The sequence below is a fragment of the Panthera leo genome, chromosome E3, assembly GCF_018350215.1.
Source record: "Panthera leo isolate Ple1 chromosome E3, P.leo_Ple1_pat1.1, whole genome shotgun sequence".
Taxonomy (NCBI): domain Eukaryota; kingdom Metazoa; phylum Chordata; class Mammalia; order Carnivora; family Felidae; genus Panthera; species Panthera leo.
In genome coordinates, this window is record NC_056694.1 from 32,780,714 (window position 1) to 32,798,326 (window position 17,613).

Consider the following 17,613-nt stretch of genomic DNA (forward strand, 5'->3'; position numbering starts at 1 on the left):
AGAGCCTAACTTCCCTGTAAGTCTCCAAACCGGGGTTCTGCACCTGTGCCAAAGTCCCAGAAATGATCATCTTCACTCAATCTAGCTCAGCCCAGTTACTGCCTCAAGAAATGAAACACTTTTCTATCCTTTGCTGTATGTCATACAACCCACCATTTTCATGTACCTTTCAGAATTTCTTCCGTTCTGTCTTTTGAATAATAAAACTCTAGAGAACTTAACGTACACAGTCCGCTTACTAATGCACCCATAGGTCTTCAGGAACTGTGTACCTTTACTGTCTCCATTTCAGTATTCAGCCTTCTTGGAAAGAGGCCCTTCCTTCCTAGACCACCCTGTAGGGACCTCATGTTTAATGAGCACCTACTGTGTGCTGGACTTTGTTGGCTACTTTACCAAAGCTATCTCGTTTTCTTTTCCAAATAACCCTAAGAAATAGATACTTTTACTGTTCTTCTCTGCTTTTCAGATTAGCGGTTGATAAGGAAAGATAAATATATAGCAAGCCCAAAGGTGATATCAGGCTGATGAGTGGAGGATACAGGGTTAGAAAAAACTGTGATTGCAAAACCTCTTATAATTTAAGGCCTCTTTGATTCCAGGGCCTGAGGTAAGGAAAGCAGGGACCTGGGAGTTGGAAGGAGAGATACGGCTGAGTGTGAAAGGGGCAAAGGTGCTCATTTGACAATGTTTTTCATGCTCAGTTGCCAGAATTCAAGCCAGCCAGGCCCCACACACCCAGGCAGTCCCGTGCTCTCTGGCTCACCCCTGCTGGTAGCTTAGAAGTGGCAGCCTCAGGGCGACTTTTGTTATAACTTAGAAAACAAGAAGGAAGCAAGTGGGGGATGTAGAGATGTCTTTACTTTTAGGATTCTGGCTCCCTGAGATCAGAGGAGTGGGTTCCCTTACGGGGGTGGTGAGACACAGGGAGAAGCATTGGAGCAGATTCTGTGGTGTGTGTGTGTGTGTGTGTGTGTGTGTGTGTGTGTGTGTGTGTGTGTGTCGGCGCGCCTGTGCGTGGAGGGGGATTGCTGTACCCAGCGCAAGGCACTGGGGGAGGAGGAAGCGGTAGCAGAGATCTGAATAATTGATTCTTCAGCCGCACCAGACGCTCAGGAGCGGGCGGAGAGCGCGTTTTCAGCACCAGGGACAGCGGCACCCCGCCGCAGGCACCCACTTCGCCAGGCAGTCGCCTATCCTGGCCTTGTCGCCGCCGTGCGCCCCGGGAAAGGGTGGCAGTGCTCCGCGCCGCCGCCGAGGGACTGCGGGGTCTGCCTCGGCCCGCCTCCAGGGAGGGCGGCTGCGGGCGGGAGATGCTTTCGCCCACCGGAGCTCCAAGCCTCCCTGGCTGTCGCGGGGGCTGCTGCGTCTAGCCGACTGAGAACAAGTCCTCTAAGTTGACGTGGGGGCGCCCCTGCCTTCCTCCTCCTCTTCCTCCGAGGCGACCGCAGCAGAAGCAAGCCTCAGGAGCCCGGCTTTGCTAGTGCTGTGAACCAGGGTGGCTGGGCGCTCTCCGGACTCCCGTCGGGAAATGGGGAGCTGAACGCCTGGTGGCGAGCTGGCCCCGCAGCGAAGGGCCCAGAGGGAGCTGCCATCCCCCGCCCGCGCCTCTCTCCAGCGGGGACCGCGGGGATCCCCGGCCACACGCGCGCGCGCTCCCACACTCACTCACACACACACTCGCCCTCACGCACACCACCAGCCGGAGCCTGGGCTGCGGAGAGGGCTCCCGGGCGCGCTTAGAGGACCGGGCAGCTGCTGTCCGGAGTGGGGCAGGAAGCCGAGCTCCGGCTTTTGGAGGGAGGCGCCGCGGGGCTAGCCGGAGCATGGGGCTGGGTGAGCGCTGAGAGTCGCGGCCGCAGCCATCAGCCCTGGAGATGACCAGGAGCGGCCACTGCTGAGAACTATGTGGAGAGAGGCTGCGGTGAGTGCTGGCGCGGGACGCGGGGCCTGGGAGGCCCCTTTGGGGGAAAAGATGGTGGGAGGCCTGGATAGGAGGGGGCGGCAGGACCGCAAGAGGGTCGTTGCGTGGGAATGATCGCACCTCCTTCGGGGATCCGGGATCGCGGGAGCCCGAGTCCTTCCCTCCCCCTCTCCTCCCTCATCGCAAACTCAGCCAGCCACCCCCCTCCATTCCCTCCTCTTTCTCTCCCTACCCCCCTCGCTCAGCAGCTCCTGGCCGAACAACTGCCAGCAGCCGGCGCCGGGGAGGTGGTAGGGGGTGAGGGTGGAGATGCCCAGTTAGCTTCTCGTGCGTGGCGAACCTGGGGCTCGGGTTCTCCTGTGCGCCCAGGAGCGGAGCTCTCCATATCGACCACGGGGTCTGAGGATCCGCACAGGGGGTCTTGGGCATGGAGCTTCAGCTCCCCCTCTTCGGTCGAGCCCCCTGTGCGCACAGGGGGCTGTGAGCATTGCAGACTGCAGCCTGCCCCCCAGTCCCCTTTCTCCTGCCCGCGGGCTGACCCAGCCTCTCTGTCTCTTCTCCACCCCGGTAGAGCCCTGCTGCAGAGCCTCCGGCTGGGATAGCCGCCCCCCGTGGGGGCGATGCAGACAGCGCGGGACAGCCAGGGGAGCGCGCGGGGGCCGCAGCATGCGGAAACCCGCTAAACCCGGTGGCTGCTGAGGCGGCCGAGATGCTCGTGCGCGCAGCGCGCCCCACTGCATCCTCGACCTTCTCCGGCTACAGGTACGTCCCAGCGGGAGACCTGGGCTCGGCCGGCCTGGGAAGAGGAAGACTCGACCGGAGAGAGAGCGAGAGCGGGAGAAGGAACAGGAGAGAGAGGGAGAGAGGAAGCGGGAGAGGGATTATCTGTAGCGAGGCGCGGGAGGAGCACCAGGGGGCGCTGCGGCTCCGCGCTCCGCTGTGCTCACCCTAAGAGTGCCTCGGCCAGAGCGAGTTCTCCCTAACTTCCCCTGGCTCCAGCAGCGCCGGGCCCGAGGGGCGCGCGCCTGTGCACGCGTGCACGACTGTGCTGGTATTTGCAGGCACGCGCAGTTGTGCACCTGGCGCGATACATGTGTGTGCACCGACTGAGGACGTGTGTGGACTCCGGATGGCCGTGGGCACCGCCACAGCGGCCTGCGGCTGTGCGCAGAACGGCGCGCGTGCCTGTCAGGTTGTGCAGCCCACTACCCACATGCATCTAAGACTTGGTAACAGGACCTGTAGTGGAAAGCCTGGGGAGGGTCTGTACGGTTCGTGTCCGTCGGAGAGCCGCTTAGGAGCCTACCTTTCCCCCCACGCAGTTCCCTGCCAGCTCCCACGCGCCGGCCCACGGGTGGAAGCGCCTGCTCTCCGCTCTGGGATTCTGCATTGCACGCGGTGCGCATGAGAGAGGGCGTGTGTGTGTGTGTGTGTGTGTGTGTGTGTGTGTGTGTGCATGCGTGCGTGTAGGGGGCGGGTCCTGGGGCTCGCTTGCAGTTGAGTGGAAATCGCTTCACTGTACCCCCGCGCGAGGTGGGGGGGGGCAATTTCCCCCACGCGCCTGGGGCGCACGGGTGAATGTCTGCACTCCCGTGAACTTGGTGGGGGCCACCCTGCAGGAGAGGAGTGGGGTCTGCAGCGCGTGCAGCGTGGAGCCAGGTCTGCGCTGTGCCGGGAGGATTCAGAGGGGGCGGGGTCAGTCATCTAGCACAGCGCGGGAGCAGGGCTGCGGAGTCTCGGCACCGCCTCCGCACGCGGGGGCTGCTTTGTAGTTGGCTCCCTTGAGCAGGGGGCGGGGTCGGTAACTTGGTCTGAACTAGTCGGGTGGGAGAGGGGTGGGTGGAGGGTTTGCTCTGTGCGCCTACGCTCAGGGGCTGTGGTCCACAGCTAACTTGGGGGTGTGGTGGGAAACGTGGGCAGAGTTGGGTATGGAGAGGAGGCTGGAGACAGGGGATGAGACGGAGGCTGGATGCAAAAATGGATTTAGGGATAGTGATGGAGACTTAGCTGCGATTGGAGTTGTGGATAGAGCTGGGTGGAGGGATGTGGATGGCGGCGGGAATGGGGAATGGAGTCAGTGACTCTGTCAGCTCGCGCTGGGGATGGGCTGTATACCAGGCTCCTAGAGCAAGGGGCTGGGTCTGTAATCCCTTTCCTCTGGAACCTTTGCTCCCCGCGGCCCTGACTCTCCCTCTCCGCCTTGCAGGGACCGTAAGTGGCGACTATGGGCAGACTGGGTTATTGGACCCTGCTGGTGCTGCCGGCCCTTCTGGTCTGGCGCGGTCCGGCGCAGGGTGCGGCGGCGGAGAAGGGTCCCCCGGCGCTGAACATTGCGGTGCTGCTGGGTCACAGCCACGACGTGACGGAGCGCGAACTGCGAAACCTGTGGGGCCCCGAGCAGGCAGCAGGGTTGCCCCTGGACGTGAACGTGGTGGCCCTGCTGATGAACCGCACGGACCCCAAGAGCCTCATCACACATGTGTGCGACCTCATGTCTGGGGCGCGCATCCATGGCCTTGTGTTTGGGGACGACACCGACCAGGAGGCCGTGGCTCAGATGCTGGATTTTATCTCTTCGCAGACTTTCATCCCCATCCTGGGCATCCACGGGGGCGCATCTATGATCATGGCTGACAAGGTAAGTGGGAGAGGTGATAGGCTGCCAGGCCCCGGGAGTGTGCTGATCATACCACAGCCACCACAGGTCTTGGGGAGCCTCTGGCATCTGTTTTGATCTGAGAGAGGGTCGTGGCCACTGGCTCTGGTGAAAGCCAGGTTTTGCCTTTCCAACCCAGAAATGAATGGAAACGCTTTCTGCCTTGGTTCTGAGGGTCTCAGGCACTTTGGGTATGCCAGGGAGAACTCAGTGAATGCAGATTGGTCAGGAAGTGGTGGAACGCTTGGAAGTTTCCAGATAGTGCACAGAGGTGAGCTTGGGGACACTTGAAACCCTCCAGCTCATATTTCTAGAATGTCACTTTTACCTGATTTGTGGAAAAGTGTCCATTTTCCCCCTTTGCGGTAAGCGACTAAAACTATTTTCAAAAAGCTGAAACGTGGCTATGTTACGGAATAAAACGCATAGTCTTTAGGTAAAGCGCAAAAGGGCAGAGAAATAGGCTTCCACAGACTCCGCAGTTGGGGGAAGAGGGGCGGAGAGTTTGAGAAGTCCTATGCAGGCGCACAGCAGAGCGTTCCTCTAAGGAGTGGGTGCGAGTGGAGACAACTGACTGTAGACCCTGAGTATGGAGGGCCTGGCATTTTCCTACATGTTCCCTGGGTGGGGCTGTCAGGGGTGCCCAGAACGTCAGATGGAGGGGTTGCTTCCCAAGGATGGGTTTTGGTATGAACTTGGATAGTGTCCGAACAAAACAAGGTGTGTCCCCATCTCTTGGTTTAGGATGGGAGAGAAGGTTATTCTGCGAACCATCCGAGAGTGTTGGTTTGGGGAAGAGGAGAGACTTTAAGGTTGGGTGAGATGTTATGAGGGCCTGGTTTGAGGATCAGAAGGGAGAAGCACAGTGAGGAAGGAGAAAAAACTGGAGTCGTGGGTGCACTGTATCTCTAAGCCCCAGGAAGGGCCTCAGATGGGGTCGGAAGCAGGGGGGTGCGGGGGAGAGGGAGCTTGCCCTTGTGTGCTGTGGTCCCCAGTCCCAAGACCTTCTTGGATTGTGTTCCTTAAATAGCGGGAGACATGCTAATGGAATGAACAGACATTTGTCAGAGCACTTTCCTTCTGACGCTCTCAAAGCACTTTCATATTCATCAAATCAGATTCTGCCTCTGCCTCAGCAATTCCCACCAGCTCCTTTGGGAACTGTATTAATTCTTTCAGGTCTCCTGGGCTGCAGCACATTCAGCCGAAGTATACAACCAATGCAGTATCTTATTAAACATTCATTTGAAATGCCTTGCAGTCTAGCAGAATTCCTCCGTGCAGCCGAGCATTTTCCCAGCCACCTCTCTGTTTTGGGGAGCTCCTTTCTGGGATAAAAAAAAGACGAAGTAGGGAACAGCTGTGCCCTGGCACCAGTGTATGAACTGGAGAAGGTCTTGGAGTCTCCTAGAGCATCCTGCAACTTTCAGATGAAGTACCTGAGGCATAGCGGTGGGGGTGGGGGGTGGGGGTGGGTGGCTCGGGCAGTCAAAGACTTGGCTGAGGCCACTCAGTGGGTGATGGGACTAGATTTTGGTCTTCTGGTCTCAAGCTGTGATCTCACTTTCCAGCAAATTAAGCTTGTCCTTTAATTTTGTCATCTTAACTTCAGGAGGGTCAAGGAATTAATCTCATTTTATAGGAGATAGTGAGCCATGGAGAGGTGCAGTGAATCAGAGCCCAGGGCTCGTGCATAAGGACTGACCAGTCGTCTGATGAAGTCATGAATGAGAACTGTAGTTTCTGGCAGGGGTTGGTGATTTGGGGATCTAAATATCACCCCTGATCCCACCTCCCATCTGAAGTTTTGACCAAAAAAGCAGCACACGAAAGATAGTACTGCCATGTGGAAAGTGAAATTTATGGATTGACTAGGGCCCAGCACCATCAATGGAGAAATCTGTTGTAATCTGACTTAGAGACGGTGTCTTGAGTCTGGGAGGTCTGATCTGGCAGGTCTGTGGCTCAGGCTCTTACCTGATTTTATCCATCTGACTGTGGGCAAGTAAGTAGGAACAGGGAGTGGGCTCAGAGTTGAGCACCCATTTGGTAGATGGCGACCCTGCCCACTGTGAATGCCCGGCTCTGACCAACTGGACCCGCGGCTGCTCCTCCCTTAAAGGGCCGTGAGAAAGGGAGTTGGGAGGGTGTGGGTGGACGTATCCTCGTCTCCTATCAAAGGAAACCACCTTCTGGGGATTGGGCAAGAGTGTGGCCCCACTTCGGAGTAAAGGAGAAAAAGGGAATCCGGAAATGCAAGAGGAAGATAAGAAAGGACGTTTTCAGAGAAGTCTCGTTAAGAGAGAGATTTACGAGGTGGTGTTGGGAGAGGAATGAAAGAGTTCATTCGTTCAAAAATTGTGAAGGGAATTGTCGGGGCTGGCCAAGTTGGTGTTGATGGCAGGGAATCGAAGAAGGGAGCGGAGCTAATGTTGGGGTATATGTTGGGCCCCACACGTGGGATGTGCAGGTGATGTTGGGTGGAGGTGGGTAAAGAGTGGCATTTTGAGAAACCTGAATGTCTTAAAGCAAAGAAAGAGATAATCTGAGATGGGAACAGCCCTTCCTTCCATATTAGTAGCACATCTCTCTGGCTTGTGCCTTTGCCACCTGTTTCCTTTGGAGCTGAATGCCGAGTGCAGTTTGTTTGGCTCTGGAGAGGCAGCCATGAGATGTTGCCTAAAACTCCACCTTGCTTGGTTGGATGTGCCAACAGCGTTACGGCCACAAAGTCTGAATCTCCCCAGACTGAACAGGCCTTTCTGTCTCCCCGCTAAGATGATGTTCATTTGGTAAAGCCCAGAACGTACCTGTGGTGTTTTCACTTCCAAATTGGCAGCATGATAGCTGATCGTGCCCCTGTGGATAAGAATGGTATTTAACTTGATTATCAGTTAAATTCAACATGCCCCCCCTCCCATTTTTACCTTTCCCTCAGTCTACCTGACCCGTGCGAGAAAGAACAAAGCCTTCTGATAACTGAAATGTGTTAAGTGGCAGATTTGTGTGATGTTCATTTACAGTAACGACGTTAATTTTTGCTTCTATCAGTGGGTGGTCCTGAAATATAATTCAAGTAGAGGTGAAAATAATGTTTGATGTAGATAAAGTTCTAACTTATCTTGGTTTGGCCACTTTGATCCCCTCCAAATGGAGCACAACTCTGGTTGCAGCAATAGCCCCTAATAAATCAGGCATATGCATTAGACCTTCATGTTTCTGCTCAGTGCCCTCACCTCCTCCTCCCTCTCGATTTCTAGCGAGTCCATGGGGGGAAAAGACGAGGCTTAGATTTTAGCTACATCTAGCCATGTCGCTTACTGCATGGACTTGATATGTTGTGTCGATCCATACCTCATCTCTTCTACTCGAGTGGAAGTTCCTTGAGGACAATCTTTTTAAAAAGTGTGTTTATGTGTATTTGAAATAATGAATACTACTCTTCCACAGTTTACAAAAATAATGTCATTTCACCGGAGAGCGTTTAGAAAATATATTAACCTTTAAAGAAGAAAATAAAGTTCTTCCCTCTAAGTCCTGTCACCAGGAGCAGCCAGCCACTGTTGGACATGGGGGTCTCTTTCTTCTAAGCTGTATTCAGTTAGTTATCAGTTCAGGATTATGCTGTATATATGTTTTGTTTTTGTTTTGTTTTTGTACTTTGCACTCTGTGGGCTTTTTTTAGTCATAAGATTCAGGTTTTTCTTTAATTGCGGAAAAATCTCAGCCATTATCTGTTGGCTGTTTCCTGTCCAGTATTTTCTCTGTTCTCTCCGTATGTAGTTTCTCCATGTATCTTAAACATTTTTTTTTTCAGTTCTCTATCTCTCTGTGTCATGTTTGAGGAGGTCTCTCCAGTTCTGTACTCCAGTTAACCAACTCTTATTTGTATCTGGTTTATTATTTTGCCTTAACCACCTCTTTTTCTTTGTATCTTGTCTATTATTTTACCTGTCTGTTGAGCTTTTAATTTCCAATGTTCACCGTATTTCCAAGAGAAATAATTGGCCCCTTTTTATACCTTCCTGCTTCTTTATTTTATTTTAAAAACCCTCTTTTTACTTTGTGAAGGTAAATTCTTCCTCTATCCCTTTGAGGATTAAAAAAAATACCGTGAAGTCCTTCTCTGATTGCTCTGGCATCTTTGTTTCTTCAGATATGAATTCTTTCATTTTGCAGATTCTGATCATTGGATGTCCTCTTGTGTTCTCTAATGTCTCCTATGTCTTCATATGCTTTGTTTGTGAACTTATTTTCAAGGTGATTTTATGATATCTTCTGCCCTATGTCTGCAAGGGTATATGTGCTTTTCAACTAGAGCTCATGTTAACAGCTCAACTCAGGGCTCTCTCTTTGCTCTGTATATCCTTTGGTGCCCGCTTGGGTCCCAGGCTCATGTAAGTTGCTTCATTTTTGCTCCTTGGCACAGACGGAGGCATCCTTTTTGACTGTGACTCCTGGAAGCATGATTCTGAGTCCAGTTTTGCCTCTTATTCCCTGGGTAGATGTTGGGACCTCTGCTTCCTTGGCTCATATTGGACCCATCCCCCATGAACCATGTGACTTTGAGTCCTGTTTGAGATTGTAGAGTCCCATCTTTTGATTCATTTATTTTTAGAGAGTCCTCTTTATTTTTCATTCGTGATTCCCTTGTCTTATTTCCAAGCAGTATTATGTAAAATTTAAAACATCTAAAGGTTTATCTATAAATTCTGCATCTTAGGAGCAGGGGAGGAATTACTGAGTGTGTTCACTCTGATTTTGACCCAGTTATATTTCACAACCTGCTTTCATTTTTTTTCAAGCTTGATTATGTATTTGTGGAATTTTCCCTTTAAATCCTATTTAATAAAATAGACTTCTCAAACATGATTTTAAATGGCTGCGGAGTATTCTGTTTATACCACAGTCATTGTGACTAATATTTCTATTTTCCACCTTTATTAAGGTTTATTTCTGGTTCGCGTGTGTGTTCTTTTCAGCACCTTGTGCTGATCTCGCCCTTTGCGTTTGTTTCTTGGCAAATGTTTGTTGATTGAATGAATCAAGTCCCTGGTTCCAATGCCAGCTTGCTGCAGTTTCCAGATGAACTTACCACACTGTGGTTCGGGGCTTCCCATGCAGTGTTTGTTCCCTACTTGCTGACTGATCTCATAGGTGTGTGTCAGTCTCCTCTTCTTTCTAGTGGGCAGATAATTACTAGCCATCCTTGGGATTAACAGAAATTGGGGGTGTTCCGTACAAAGGGCCCAGGTAGTGCTGCTGAGTAATAGGTCATCAGCCGGAAGTGGGACTTTCTCTTGTAACCGGGCACCTCCAGAATTAGGCTATGAGTGAGACCCTCAAAGCTCATGGGAAGGGTAGACGTGCACATCAGAACGTTGGTGGAACCCACTCAGCTCCTGCTCTGGAGGCTTTGGGTAGTTCCTGAGAGAGTGAGGAGGCCTATCTTGAGACTTTGCGATGAGGCATGTCAGATGCAATCATCTACCCCTCCTTCCATAAGTCATTGGACAGCAAAGGGCATCACCCCGAGAGGCATGACTCACTTTCCAAGTGGCCCTTGGGGGTCATTGGGAATCGCTTGGACTCTTGGCAGCTGTGTTCTGGTGGGTTTGGAAGGTACAGTGTTGATGTTCTTTTTGGTAGCCCCAGGTGGGAAAGGCTTCTCTAGCTGGAGCGATGGAAGGGATCAGGGGGCTGGGAGGGAAGGAGGGAGGCAGAAAGAAAGAGAGGGAGAAAGACATACAAATAGCATCTTGGGTTTGCAGTACAGAATGATGGCTTCTGGTAAGCCCATAGTGAAAACGAGCGGTTATAATGTTGTTAGCTCGTGGGTTTTCTTTGTTCTTCACTCCCTGTTTATTATTCAGATTTGGATTCGTTGCCAGCGTTAAAGTTAGGAGACATCACAGTTAAAAATTTTTTTAATGTTTGTTTTTGAGAGAGAGAGAGAGAGAGAGAGAGAGAGAGAGCGCGCGAGCCTAAGCGGGGGAAGGGCAGAGAGAGAGGCAGACACAGAGTCCGAAGCAGGCTCCAGGCTCCCAGCTGTCAGCACAGAGCCCGACGCGGGGCTCGAACCCGCTGACGATGAGATCGTGACCTGAACCAAAGTTGGACGCTTAACCGACTGAGCCACCCAGGCGCCCCGGAGACCTCACATTTTTAAAAATCCAAATTTCATGCCTCACTGCAAGAATTCAGAAGGCCTGGCAACATGGGCCCCACCCTTCCCCTTGGCAGGCAACAGGCGGCTGGAGGTGAATAGCACCCTTACCCTCTTAGGGCTGGCGCTCTTCCCATGTTCTGTCCTCTGCTTGCCCACTTCCCTCATTCATGCTAGAACCTCATCCCTGAAGGCGCTGGGGTTTGAGACCCTGGTGTTTGTGAAGAATACAGCTGGTCTTTATTAAGAAAGCCTTTCCTGGGCACTCCGCTTCTCTCCCAAGGGCTGTTCCTTGGCAAGTGGCAAACTCATGATGTGCATATATCTGTGCTGCTGTGTTTACTGCTGCCATCGCTGATCTCCTGAGCCTTAAATCTTTAAGGACCTTAAATCCTTCTCAACACGGTATTCGAGGAAGCCACTACCAACCAACTTGAGTCAAAGGCCCCCGAAAACCTTGGACAGCGGGTCCGAGGACCTGAATTCCATTTCCAAATAGCAGTGTGACCCAGAGAAAGGCTCTTCACCTTTCTGGTCCTTAGGCTTTCCTGTGAAATGACGTTTAGGGTGATATCATCTCTGAGGCCTCTTCCAGCTCTGAAAATTTTACCACCTTCAAGGAAAGACTGGCAAGAGACCTCCCAAAATGTGAGCCGTGGTTATCTTTGAGTGGTAGACTCCTGCTCTTTCAGTTTTTTAAAAAATGTCATTATACTGGGGCGCCTGGGTGGCTCAATCGGTTAAGGGGCTGACTTCAGCTCACGTCGTGATCTCACAATCTGTGCGTTCGAGCCCCGCATCGGGCTCTGTGCTGACGGCTCAGAGCCCGGAGGCTGCTTCGGATTCTGTGTCTCCCTCTCTCTCTGCCCCTCCCCTGCTCACACTCTGTCTCTCTCTGTCTCTCAAAAAATGAATAAACATTAACAAAATTTTGTTAATGTCATTACAGCGTGGTTGATAAATTGAACCTTGAGTTTGGTTGTCTGTGTTTAAATTCAGGCTTTCACTTACCAGCTGGCTGATCATGAGAAAGCTTCTTAATGGCTCTGAGTCTCAGTGTCCTCACTGTTTGTTTCTGACCCCAGCCTGGCCTCGATGCCTTTGTTTTTAAAAAGGGGACAGAAAGAGTATGTACTTCATGGCGCTGTAAGATTTAAATGAGATAACAGGTAGCTCAGTGCTTGGCTCGTAATAAATAATTATTACAGGAACACTTTTGTTATTGTGTGTATATCATGTAATTTTTATTTGTGTCCAATGCACTTGCATTTTTTCACCACCAGAAAAAATGATGAAGGGTCGTGTGGCGATGTGATGGTAACCCCTGCAAGAAACGGGGGACGAATCCCACAGAAGTGTTAGAAGTGGAGAGTCCAACATGAGACGGTTCATATTGCCTTAATATGAACATGAATGGGAATATGAGTTTCCTGGGACAACCAGGGGCTTTCAGTTCTTGGAATTTGCCGTGGGCTTTATCCTGGCAAACTGAAGATCAGATGTGGCCAGGGTGAAAATGACCACCACAGGAGACTGTCTCCGTGAGCCTTGCAGTAAATAACTCCACCGACTGGACTATGTATTTGCGCTGGGCTTAGGGCTTTAGGCTGTGGACAGATACAGTCTCTCATTTGGTCTCTGCCAAGGATTAAGTAACTCGGTGACAGCCTGGGGAACCTGGCAGCCCCAAAGGTATTTGATTAGAGAATCCTTATCCACTGTTCTTTTGCTCTTACTGCCTTCTCAAGTTAATGACTGGGACTCCATTAGGTTTAGGGAAGGGGCTTACATTCAAGAGGGACAGTGGATTTTGATGTTAATGTTTTGGTTACCTAGATTGATTAAGATGTTGGGTGATGGAATTAAAACTCAGAACTGTCTTTCCGGATTGAAGGGCTAGAGTCAGATACTACTGACTACATTGGAGGATTTAAGAAGAAATGGCACTTTCTCATAGGAAGGGGGGAGATGTAGCTCTCCAACTTGAGGATGGTTTCCGCAAGAGCCGTGAACTGGTGGACTGCCTACTGGATCAGCCTCATAAATGCATTAGTATTTTATTTTACTAATAAGCTCTTTAAAATGCTTGCATTTTAATGTCCTTGCTCCCTGTTATCTGACATCCATCCAGATTCACACATTTATGTTAATTGTGTGGTGTCTGAAGCGTTTGAGATTATGATCTCCAGTCACGGGGGTTGTGTTTATTTGCTTGTTTGTTTTGCACTCGATGCTCAGCAGATTCTAAGTAGTGATATGGCTCTTAGAAAAAGTGAAGTCCCTATTTCTAGAAATATAATGTCCAAATCAAGAGAGGCGATAGCTGCATTATACCTTTTCTGTTGTTACTGGTGCTTTCAGCTGCAAATAACAGAATGTTTGACCGATGATGGCTTAAACAATTAAGACAGGTAGTGTTTTTTTTTTTTTTTTTTTTTAGCAAGGAGTCCCAGATGTGATTTAGTGACTCGGTAACCCACCAAGGATTCAGGTCCTTTCCATTTTTCTATTTTGCCTCTATTTGCTGTTTCCTCTTGGTCACAGGATGGCTGCTTCTGTTCCAGCCATCACATCTTCACATGCCAGCATTTAAAATGGGAAGAAAAAGGAGGGGGAAAAGAAGCTTTTTTCTAGGCCCTCTCCTCTTCTGTTAGAGTTGACTTCCCCTTACATTTCATTGGCCAGAACTGGGTTACATGCCTCCCCTTGAACATCACTGATAGAGATTAACAGTCAAGATTCTTCGCCAAGAATGGATAATTGCCAATGAAGCAAAATTTGCTTCTGTTAGCAGAAACGTAGGAGCAATGGCTGAGTGATATAACTGATGATCTCTCCAGCCACACAAACACCATGATCCATAGACTTAGTTTGGCAGGGATGGGGGGGAATAATATTTAAAGACAGATATTGAACAACGACAGTGTGTCCAGAGGAAGGGCCTTCAGGGTTGTGTAGGATCTAAATGACATATGGTAAGATGAGCTTTGGCAATTAGGTCTGTGACCGAAGACCGCAATGGTTCGGAGAATAATGAGTGTCTGTCAGACGTAGCTGAGCTGAAAGTGACTGTCGTCTGTCAGGAGCGGGATGGGGGGGGGGGGTGTGGTGTTGGACTCATGGAAAGATTGGATGGGGTCACCTCTGAGGTTGTTTCTAACTCAGAAGCTCTGCACCTCTCAAATCCTTGTGGGTTTTTTTTTGTTTTGTTTTTTTTTTTGTTTTTTTAAATCCCCAAGTCCTGGTACTTTAGGCCCTTGGATTTGGCTGAAAACCAACATCCTCACTTTCTGCAAGCGTGTGAGTAATTCAGTATAAACTTGCCTGGCTTGGGGGAGGAATTTATGATCCTGGCATCATCACCTCAAATCTCCAAAGGACTTTACATCATCCTGAAGGGTAGACAGTATTTGAAAAGCAGAAAACCTATGTATATATCAACTCACACACACACATATATAAATATAAACATAAGTAGGTCAGCCGGCGTCATATTTACTAGTGGGAATGTTTTTGGCTAAGAAACACAGCTACCAGAGATGATGTTTAGAATAATTGCCAGTGATCTCCAAATGCGGGGGGGGGGGGGGGGGGGGGGGGGGGGGGGGGGGGGGGGGGGGGGGCGCTTTAGAACCGCACCCAGTTAATCATGATTGCTTATGAAAGTATATTCACGTTTTTGCACACGTTATTGTAAGAATACGTTCATATTCTAAAGACAGAGCCAGAACCCTCTCTGAATTTCCAGTTGCCAAATCTTTCTCTCTTGTCTGCTGTACCCCTTGCATTTTGAGCATTTCCTTAGGGCAGCAGTGGCTCTGGGTGCTCGTCCACTGTTGGGCACGTCCTTTGTTCTTCCTTCACACGTCCCAGGAAGAAACAAAATCCAGAATTGGTTTGCAAAAGCTTTGTCTTTGCGTTCAAATGTTACAGCATTCCATATGATGGAAATGGGTATACCAAAATTATTTATTTATTAGAACTAGAGTAAAAAAAAATCCAAGGAATACAATATAGAATTCAGAGACAGAATGTTTGCTCAATGCATGCATGGAAGGTCCTCACACACGTGCGCCTCTCCGAGGGGGTGACCAGGTCACCGGTTCAAAGAGGAAGAATATGAAATGGGAGTGGTAGTTTGTTTCCATTTGTAACTTTTGCAGGCTATTGGTATGTTAACAAGGATCTTTTCTTCTTAAGTCTCACCGACTTAACAAAAAAGAGGTTTAATCATTTTCCATTGGTCCCCAACTGTGCTTGTTTCTCCAAAACAAAATAAAAATTCACTCTAGAATTTAAGGTGACTTGTGCAAATCACTGACACCTTAAAGCCAGGCCCACATACTCACCCAAGAAATTTAAGATAATTTGGGGTGAGCCCGCTGGGGAGTCATGATCATTTCATACACTGATAGGAGGTATGGACCCCCCCCCCCCCCCCGGAGGGATGCCCATTCCTAAACATGCATTCAATATTATGTGCAATTGTTAGGGGTTCACAGGTCCCCTGATACTCATTCGTAGACCTCCTTGGAATTTATTTATTTATTGGTTTATTGGTTTATAAATATGTTCATTCTTCAAACGTTTAAGGAGCCTGTATCCTGTCCCAAAATGTTCTCTAGATATATCAGTGATCAGATTTGCTCTGATGTGCATCTAGCTGGACGAGACTGGCAATTAAAGCCCAGAGTGGTGCGTCTGTGATTGGGGTAGCTTCAGGGGGGCTGGGGAACATAGCAGAGGGGCCCCTCATCCAGAGGCGTGAGGGTGGGAGCTTGTCAGAGAAGGTGCTGGAAGGTCAAATCTGGGCTCGATTTGCATTCGAGAACTGGCCAGAGGAGGCTGGCATCCCATGTGTCTGCCCCCCCGCAGGTCACATCCGTGGCTGCAGAGGACAAGCCGCAGAGAGGAGAGGAGGCTGGCTCACGGAGGCCCAGGTGCCGGCCTACAGTCTAGGCCTTTCCTTCCCCTTAACGTGTTCCACCAAGCTGCCAGGCTCGAGTGTGGTTTTGATAGCTCCTGAATGTTCCCCTGGATGGCAGTTCTCACAATCAAAACATTGAGCTTTTTGCCGATCTCTGTTTTGTTGTCACAAATGGCTGAATGTCTCCTGCTGTAGCTTGCCTCTTCCAAATTAGGAAACTCTAGCCAGAAAGAGTGAGTGGCATTTGAAATCCCTGTCATCTTGCATGCCTGTAGTCCTCGGGCTGAAAAACAACAACATATTTTCTAGACGAATTGTTTTAAAGCTAAGATATTTGTAGGGCTGAGGAACGTGGTGTTGGTTGACTCGCGTGAATAGAGCCACAGCACGGGGAGAGGGGACAGGATGTGGGGCTCTAGAAACCGACCTGCTGGCCGTGGCTCTGGTGCTTGGTGATGGGCATGGTTTCTGCCAGCGGGATTCTGAAAAAGGCAGCCCCTGGGTGAAGGCCGAGCTTCACGGCCCAATTGCACTTTGGTTGATGGCTGTTGATTTTGCCTTGGCTCATTGGTGCTCCTTTTTGTTTCTGTTGGTGTTTCCTTATTTTCTTCGTTCCTCTGTGACACCCTTTGGTAGCCTTCAAAGCAGTACTTTTACCGTGAAGAATTTCAAACACGTCCCCAAGTAGAGACAACAGCGTGAGCCCTCACGTCCCCATCACCTGGCTTTGATGCATGACCGTTCTTGTTTCACGTCCAGCCCCACAGCTGGATCGTTTTAAAGCGAATCCCAGATATTGTTCTATTTCATCTACAAATACGTCCGCGTATATCTCCAAAGGATGAGGATTTTACAGGCTGTTAAAAGACAGAACCTCAGCTGGGGCGCCCGCGCAGTGCTGTCGTTTGGGCTCAGGTCCTGATGTCACGGTTCGTGGGTCCAGCCTCATAGCGGGCTCCGTGCTGACAATGCGGAGCCTGCTTGGGATTCTCCCTCTCTTTGCCCTGCTTGCTTCCTCTCTCTGAAAATAAATAAACGTTAAAAAACCCCACAACTCTTAAAAAAAAAAAAACCTCAGCTAACATGAAAGTAATCTAACAAGTGTGCAATTTAGAGGACGTGAGAGATTGAAAGACGTATAAAGAAAATAAAAATCACCTTGGACGTCACAGCTACCGTTGCCATTTTCATGGATTTCCTTCTAGTCGTTTTGTTTTCTTCTTCTAGTCTTCTTTGCCTGCTGTACACACACAGATACATATCGGTTACATAATTTCATGTATAGCTTCTAATTTACTTTACATTCTATCACTAGCATTACAGATTATTTGGAAGCGTTCTTACCTGCTACCTTTTCCATTCTGTGGACACATCACGATTTCCTTGATGACTTAGCTTTCTTCACATTCGTTGCTGTTAAACACAACGCCTCAGCTCAAGAGCTTTATAATGAAACGTCTGAGTTGCAGATTACTGGTTTTGAATTGATTCCTACGTCTCAAATCGCTGGGTCACTGTGCGCGAAGAATTTTAAGGTTCATGATACATGCTGCTAATTGGTTTCCAGAAGGATTGGACCACTGGACACTTCGGATAGCTATGTGAAAGTAGCTCCCTCACCTAACGCTGGCCCACACTTGAAACAAAAGTCATTCTAATTGGTTCCATGAAAATGGCATCTCATTATTTTAATTTGCATCTCTTTTACGGCACCTGCTGCAGAATGCATCTTAATTTAGTCAGACTTTTATATCCCTAGGTGTTGCACATCTTAACCTGTTTGATATTTCTCATTGTGTGAATGGAAAGCCTCAGAAAATGATGGATTCCAATAGGACGTACGGTAAAATAATTTGAATTTCTAAAAAATAATAAATATTTTGAAGCCTGGCAGGGAGTTCTGTGATTATTCATTCTTAGTCACTAGGCATTGCTCAACC

General features: G+C 49.6%; 2 protein-coding genes across 2 annotated transcripts in view; one reads left to right on the plus strand and one right to left on the minus strand.

Annotated features, from left to right (window-relative positions):
• The window catches only part of LOC122209465, a 107,466-nt gene extending 104,802 nt beyond the window's left edge, over nt 1–2,664 (minus strand). The window contains exons 1-4 of the mRNA XM_042921334.1: nt 2,464–2,664; nt 2,157–2,323; nt 1,691–1,961; nt 1,106–1,300 (exon numbers count right to left, since the gene is read on the minus strand). Of these exons, the coding sequence (XP_042777268.1) occupies nt 1,106–1,300; nt 1,691–1,961; nt 2,157–2,323; nt 2,464–2,664 (834 nt within the window). The remainder of the gene's footprint in view (nt 1–1,105; nt 1,301–1,690; nt 1,962–2,156; nt 2,324–2,463) is intronic.
• A 1,469-nt stretch (nt 2,665–4,133) lies between these two features.
• Nucleotides 4,134–17,613, plus strand: part of GRIN2A (glutamate ionotropic receptor NMDA type subunit 2A) — a 366,464-nt gene continuing 352,984 nt past the window's right edge. The window contains exon 1 of the mRNA XM_042921276.1: nt 4,134–4,562. Within this exon, the coding sequence (XP_042777210.1) occupies nt 4,149–4,562 (414 nt within the window). The 5' untranslated portion in view covers nt 4,134–4,148. The remainder of the gene's footprint in view (nt 4,563–17,613) is intronic.